The sequence below is a fragment of the Penaeus vannamei genome, chromosome 14, assembly GCF_042767895.1.
Source record: "Penaeus vannamei isolate JL-2024 chromosome 14, ASM4276789v1, whole genome shotgun sequence".
Taxonomy (NCBI): domain Eukaryota; kingdom Metazoa; phylum Arthropoda; class Malacostraca; order Decapoda; family Penaeidae; genus Penaeus; species Penaeus vannamei.
The window spans coordinates 10,998,769-11,006,268 of record NC_091562.1 but is presented as its reverse complement, the minus strand read 5'-3'; the positions used below and the strand labels follow the sequence as shown (position 1 = coordinate 11,006,268).

The following is a 7,500-nucleotide window of genomic DNA, read 5'->3' as shown; positions in this document are numbered from 1 at the left end:
AGCTTGGGATGCCCACCTCTGTTATCAGTACTAACCGTATATGACCAGCTTAATAGAATTAAGGTTATGAGTTTATTATCGCCACCGAGACAAATCATTTGATAACCATTTGTCACGAAGAAAACAAAGAGAACTGACCGGCGTGCGGGGAAAAGTGTAGTTGTATGGGTTCGTAATGTTCAGTAGTTCAGCTTCGTTCACCAGAGCAAGGATTTCTCGTTCGTATATTTCCTTTCGTAGCCTGTTGAGGGAAAAGACATGTCCTGTGCTTTAAAAGTCCCGAGTAAAATAAAAATAGGATTATGCAATTACTTAAAGAAATAATGGGATACACAAACATGGAACATAGGAATCCTGTTTGACATTACCCGTACAAAAACATATATTAATAAGAATTGTGCATTGTTCTCTCGTTAATTTTACAGATTTCATCTGGCTGAACTGATCATTGTAAAATGATGACGTTGATAAGTTGAATCAAGTTTAGAGAAATGGGTAGAATGAACAGCCATAAAATGACAAAATATTAAAAATGAGGAAAAGACAACTTCCTTTAAAAGAGCTCTTTTAGGTGAAATAACGGCTTGAAGCTTATGCACAAACTTCAAATTCAATCTATATATCACTCAAAACACCTCATTTTACCCGGTTATATTAACTCTTGCATTGGGATCCGTGGAGACCGGTTTATTGCTGAATCTTCGCTTGGTCAGGTAGCCGTTGACGTGAGCTCCAGTGAGACCCGCGTGCACTGTTCTCGGAATTTCTGGAATTATGAGCTCCCTTCCCCGACGAACCAGTCCAGTGCCCATCCAGTAGTCCCAGTCCACTGCCTGTTGGAATGAGAGGTTGCTATGACTGATTTTTTTTTTTTTTTTTCTTATTCGTCTCCCTTTTTTGCATCTAGAAGGCTGAGGCCATGGTCGTCATTTCGGATTCTTGGGGGGAGGGGGGGTGCGGGGCGAGAATAATCAGTTTCTAGGGCGCTGCGAACTTCCCCGATATATATTTTTTTTCTTTTAATTAGCTATTCTAGGGGCTTTTGTAAACTATAACTAGAGTTGTACAGGTGTAATTCAGGCAAAAGACGTGCGGCTGTGGCCCTTGGGACGGGGTCCAGCCAGACATTAAGGGGAAAACTGTCCCCCAGCCCCCTAGTTGAAGCCCCTGGTTGAGGTATATGGAAGTTTATGGGTGAACTAGAATTATTTGTCATTATCAGTCTTTATCTATCTGTCTCTCTCTCCCTCCCTCTCCTCTCTCCTCTCTTTCCCTCTCTTTCTCTCTATCACCCACACCATCCACCCACCAGCCCACCTCCCATCCTTCACCAACAAACCATCATGTCACGTGACTAACCACAAACTCAGGCGGCCACTTGGGCAACGTTTCCTCCACGAATCTCCTCCTGACCATCCAACCATACGCCGGGAATGAATGGACACGATTTAGTCTGGTTGCGTCCTTGGCTGTGTGGTTGTAGGAGAAGTGGGCGTAAGCGGAGACGCCGTACACTGTGCTGTCCGTGTCCAAGATGGCGGACGTCTGTTGCATGTATCTGGCCGAAGGAACAGGAGGGACGGTTAGGTTAGGTGACTGCCTGAGTACTGTCGCTTTCTTAATAGATTATTATGTTACCTAAAATATTTAAGTAATGTATGCTGATTATTTTCATACCGTTCTTGTCAGACTATATATACTGTATACATCAGACTCGTATATTAAATATATATATATATATATATATATATATATATATATATATACATATATACATAAATCTATATCTATACTACACACACACACACACACACACACACACACACACACACACACACACACACACATACACACACACATATATATATATATATATATATATATATATATATATATATATTGTGTGTGTGTGTGCGTGTATGTGTGTGTGTGTGTGTGTGATGCATATACGTGCATTATAAACATGTCTTGCACTTACGAATAAAAATCTGGTGAAAGGAGAAGATCGTCCTCAAGAACTATGAATTTGTCGGTGTCTAATTCCTTCAGGCCTTTGAAGAGAGCAAACCTCAGATGCCTAGAAACAAGGAATGATGTTATAGTACGAGTGCTATATCATACGGAGAAAAAAAGGAGGCGTTATGATGATAATTATAATACTAACTAGAAACGCATACCTCCGCCAAGGCAATAAGGTCACTGATGCAATAAAAAAAAATATTCGCACTAAAATAATTACATTAGAATCACCTTTCTCAAGTACACAGATGACGCCCGTAAACCTAATCTCCTTGGCGGAGGCAATGATGCAATCTTTTAAATAACACAGATCATGATCCGGATCACCACCAAAATTTATTGAAATCTATGTTAGGCTAAGGCACACCTCCAGTTAAAATTTCATATATACATATTTATTATATATATATATATATATATATATATATATATTTTTTTTTTTTTTTTTTTTTTTTTTTTTTTGCGTTATCCTGCAAACAAACGGACAAACAATATCCGGATCGCAACCAAAAATTAATGGTATTTAAGTTAGGCAAAGACACACCTCTGGTAAACATTTCAGAAAAATCTATTATAACAATGATGAATATGCAGAGGGTCGAATGGAAATGGAAATTATTTTTAAATACAAATAATCTCATTTGCATGAAAATAATAAGAAAATAATAAAGGATGAGAATGGTGACAATAATAGCAATAATAATGATATTAAAGATAATAAAAAACATTAATAATGATGATAATAACAATAATAGTGACAATTATAGTAATAATGATGATAATGAGAATAATAATGATGATAATAGTAATAATAATAATGATTAAAGGTAATGATGATGATGACGATGATGATGAGGATGAATATGAAGATGGTGGTGCTGGTGGTGATGGTGCTACTACTGCTGCTGCTGCTGATAATGATGATGATTTTGGGGAAAGTGTCAGCTCCTCCACTTACCTAGAAATCCTTGGTGATCCTACCCCTACTGGATGATGAATTAGGTACTTAAGTTCAAAAATCTCCACCAGTTTCACAGGTTCCTCGTGAAATCCGTCAATGGACACGAAAATCTGCGTCTTATTCACGCCAGGTTGCAGAAGAACTTGGCGTAACAGCCTGTTAAAAACAAGGAACGCGCTTGATAGGCCTACGTAACTAATGGTGGCTACATTTTGTTATGACTATGGCTATAGTATTTAATATATTTGATCTCAGCAGTGTAAGCTTACACCTTAGATAATCTAAAATGTACCTCTCAATGTTCCTGGTCCAAGATGACGCAGTGAAACACGTGACATTAAACGATCCCTAACCTATCAACTTAACATAGCCCGACTAAGCTGAATATCTATAATCTAATGACCTGTCAGTGATAAAGGGTAAATGCACTCACCTATATAAATACTGCGGGCGATTCCCTGTCACCAGCAAGATGCCAATGTCTTCACGCCATGTGTCCTAGCAAAGATCATGTTTTATAGAATGAGATTTCATACAGACCATCATTATGATTGTTAGGTTAACAGTAATATTTGGCGTTAAAATTTATTATATTGGCTTTAACGGTTCCAGATTAAAGGCATTTTAGTTCATTATTTCAGACACCAACCACCACTATAGATATTATCCCATCCAGGCACCCAAATACCATTTTCGGGGTATCGGCGGTTGTTGGGAAAGGGTTGTCGCAGGAACACAGATCTCCATATCCGTCGTAAGTATCACAAAACTGTTTCCTCTTCTCCCAAGTGCCACCCGTCGGCCAGTCTTCGCAGAAACGCTCTGAGGAGAGAGAAAAAAAACTTTTTGGAACAGAACAAACGTATCTTTTCATCCTTTCTGTTTTTATTACCCACGGAATTACGAGTGAAGCATTTGAAGACAGGTACCTGATGCATTGACCGCTGGTATCTGCAGGGACAAGCACAAAGGCGGTGGGATGGTTTCGATTCCATTTTGATTGGTGACCAATCCTTCTGCTAAGGTCGCTCCGCCCACCTGCCACACCCACGCCCAAAGGTCACGGAATCTGAGGTGCTGCGCTGCGAAGGATCCGCATTCCTCAAGGGCGTCCCTCACTGGTGTTTCAAAGTGGCCAGTTACGTCGTACTGAAAAAAGAAGCATGGAGTCAAGTACCTGTGGCTGTTGTGTACTGAATATTTGCTGCAGAATAATAGAAGCAAGAAAGTAAAGGCGAAGTTGCAATAAGAAACTAATGCATATTACATGGAATCAATCTCTCAAACAATGCATGAAAACCGTTTATGAATCTTGAAGGTACACATATTATTTCACATTTATTATTATACAGGTGCTATAAAGCTTCACAGTGAACAAATGCAATAGAAGGAAAATTGAAGCACCCACAAAGGAAGCGACGATGGCAATTCGACCTTTCTTGAGGTTCCGTATATTCTCCAAGAATTCCTTGTCCATGAAGTAATCGGTTGAAAAGTACTTGCTGAAGGTAAGCTGTCGAGTGTGAGGATTGATGACTCGAAGGAACAATCCGGTGTAGGGGAGGATGGGCACCCACTTCCCCACTTTCACTTCCCCTTCCAAATACTCGAACAACAGCTGAGGAAAGGCAACAATACAAAAATCAAAAATACTGCTAGGACAAATGTCATTAATTCAGTTATGCCAATAGAGCAGTTTCGAGTTAATTTAGATACTAAGAAAAACATACGCTGTAATTGTGTCGCAGTTTGCAATTGATTAAGAAAAATTGATTACGATGGCAGTTGACAATAAAGACTTTCCCATTGGAGCTGCAGTCTCCCCCAAATACTGACTTCCTGGTATGACCAAGGTATGTAAAAGAAGGTAGCGTTATCCCAATTGAGATCTGTGATAACACTAAACGAAAAATGACTTTTTGCTGTTTGTTTTGTAAGCTTAAATGTAACAAAAATAACTTCGCAAGCTTAAACAAGTGTCAATTCTTTGTTGCACTTCTAATACTGATACTGACAATGAATAATAAGAAAACAATCCGTAATTGGAAACAATTTGTGTCCTTATTGGCTAGCTATGACACCACCGGGTGACTTAACCTAAGCTACGTCCCATTTTGAGGCGGGAAAGCGCTTTATTGTAATGGGTTGACATTCTACGCGATATTGTTAACAGAGTGCCTTGAGCTTCACTTTCTTCCCGTATACTGATTCAGTTAACATATCATAACTCTGAATTTCATTCACTAAGATTAGTGATTCTACAGATTGCAAGCGCAACAGTCCACTGATTTTTTACATTTAATTCACTTGGTTTATGTTTGCTGTTGGCCTGATGTTTGTTACTTCATTTGAATGAAATCTGACTACATATATAAGGATCTTTACAAAAAGCGAGATACCAACTAGTTAATTTCCCTCCACTCCACATGCCAACACCTTACATATAGCCTCCTTGGTATGACTCCATTAACCTCACATTAAATTGATATGCAACTAACAAGCATTTTCTAGTAACATTACTTTCAATATATTAAAAACTGTTTTTTTTTTGTACTTTTTTCACTGAAACTAGGAAAGAAATTTGTTTTGTGCCATTTGGATATACAGGAGGCTCCGCCCAGTCCCAGGGTTTAATCACACAGCTGGCAGGACTGTTTCACGATCTTCAATAATAATATTTGACTTGCTAGACTTAGGTTATAGTTGTCGATCTTTTGCATTTGCATTTTGCATATATCACACTGATTACATTAATACTGGCATATGTGTTCGGAAAGTTTTAAATCATTGTTGGATTTCTTATTTCTTCGAAAATGGTAGCAAGCTAGTTGACAGGTCTTTGTCACATTTGATAATAATGAATAATATTTCTTTTTTATTTACATGTGATTTGGGTAAGGGGATTCGCTTCTTCTCAAGTTTTCTTGTCAACAAAGAATTACTTTTCTCACGACTTACTAATTGCAGTAAAATCGGCCTATATTGATGGCAGAGTTTGAATTACTGTTCCATTTTCTATTTCTGTATGAACAAGACCTAATCACAGTCAGGCCCCTGCTTTGTTATGCAGCACATACAACAAAACGCTTATGAATTATTTAAGTCTAATCATTTTTTTCTGTAATTGTTTCTTTTAAATGATTACTTCTCTTTACGATCATTTTATTCTTGTGTGAAGCTTACACTGACGGAAACCCTCCATTCTATTTTTCCAATGAGAAGCAAGAGATTATAATGATAAATGTGGAACTGTACATGTGGATGAGTAGTGCCTATTCTCAGAAATAACAGCCTTTGTGGCTTTTTATGAACATTACGTACTGTATCGTTATTAAAGTGGATACTGGCTTCCATCACACCCGATTTCAAGGATATATTTGCAGGATTTGGGGTATACGCAGGAATTAAGGACCAGTCCAGGGTCATATTTTCGGGCACCAGATTAGGGTCATCTGGAAAAAAGAGTCAGATTTATGTTGTGTTTAATATGACTAAACTTTGATTATACTTAATCTTACAATTGCAAAAGTTGAATATTTTTACTGTTTATTATTGATGATAAGAATAATGATGGTGTAATGCTCATCGTAGTTATAATCTGATAATAGTCATTTTAACAAGATGATGATAGTAATAATGATAATGCAAACAATAATAACGACAGGACAAACCCTTAAAATCATCAAGAGTGACATTATTGAAGTCGCCAACCCGCGCTGACCAAGTCTTCTTGTCCACCGTCAGATACGAGTAGGTTAGCCCCTCGATTTCCTTCCTCAGGTCCAGATGCAAGGGAATCTTCATTCCTTTCACTTCGATCTCGTCAACCTAAAGGAGATATAACAGGTCTGTCAGTAATTGATTTGATTATTTGAGTTGACTGACTGGGTTATCTTGTACATTTTGCTATATTCGTTGCTATCGGCAATTCTTAACAGCCTGACTGCTTATGCATTTCTTCTCTGATTGACAGAAGTCGGACCATCATAAGTTTTGGAATTCATCCTAAAGCATTAGTACACACGTACCTCCTACAGTCCTCATAAAAATAAAAACATTTTTCCCAATCATCACTCTAATATTGCTCATTCTTCACCTCGCCATGAGAGTTGAGATGAACATTCCCCTCTGACATGTCCTCCGCCGTCAGGTTAAACCTCTTCAGATTTTCTTCGTTCGTCTGGAAAGACTTGTAGATGTTCACATCTCCGGGAGTGCTTATGGTGAGGTTGATCAGCACATCATGCCCGTCAGCACCTACGCTACTCCATGTAACCGTCGCCGCCCACAGCGCCACGAGCGTCGGCGCAATGTGGAGGAAGCTCAAGCGGGCTCTGAGAGAGGAAAGAGGTCTTGGCATACATTTGATTGAAGTTGTACTTTGCAGATCGCCATGAAAGCTACGTAAAAGAATAGGAAATATATTGCATGTTTGGGATCGGAATTATGCTTAGAACAAAATAGAATTTTAAAAATCAAGGATATACATAACTGTATCTGATATTTCCCTGGAACACCTG

The 7,500-nt window shown here is 38.4% G+C and overlaps 1 protein-coding gene across 1 annotated transcript in view; it reads right to left on the bottom strand.

Annotated features, from left to right (window-relative positions):
- The window catches only part of LOC113825757 (protein O-linked-mannose beta-1,2-N-acetylglucosaminyltransferase 1), a 14,229-nt gene that overhangs the window by 3,821 nt on the left and 2,908 nt on the right, over window positions 1–7,500 (bottom strand). The window contains exons 2-13 of the mRNA XM_070129732.1: window positions 7,077–7,314; window positions 6,652–6,808; window positions 6,302–6,432; window positions 4,389–4,598; window positions 3,910–4,129; window positions 3,669–3,802; window positions 3,414–3,478; window positions 2,978–3,136; window positions 1,979–2,077; window positions 1,360–1,558; window positions 646–833; window positions 139–241 (exon numbers count right to left, since the gene is read on the bottom strand). Coding sequence (XP_069985833.1) covers window positions 139–241; window positions 646–833; window positions 1,360–1,558; window positions 1,979–2,077; window positions 2,978–3,136; window positions 3,414–3,478; window positions 3,669–3,802; window positions 3,910–4,129; window positions 4,389–4,598; window positions 6,302–6,432; window positions 6,652–6,808; window positions 7,077–7,314 — 1,903 coding nt within the window. The remainder of the gene's footprint in view (window positions 1–138; window positions 242–645; window positions 834–1,359; window positions 1,559–1,978; window positions 2,078–2,977; window positions 3,137–3,413; window positions 3,479–3,668; window positions 3,803–3,909; window positions 4,130–4,388; window positions 4,599–6,301; window positions 6,433–6,651; window positions 6,809–7,076; window positions 7,315–7,500) is intronic.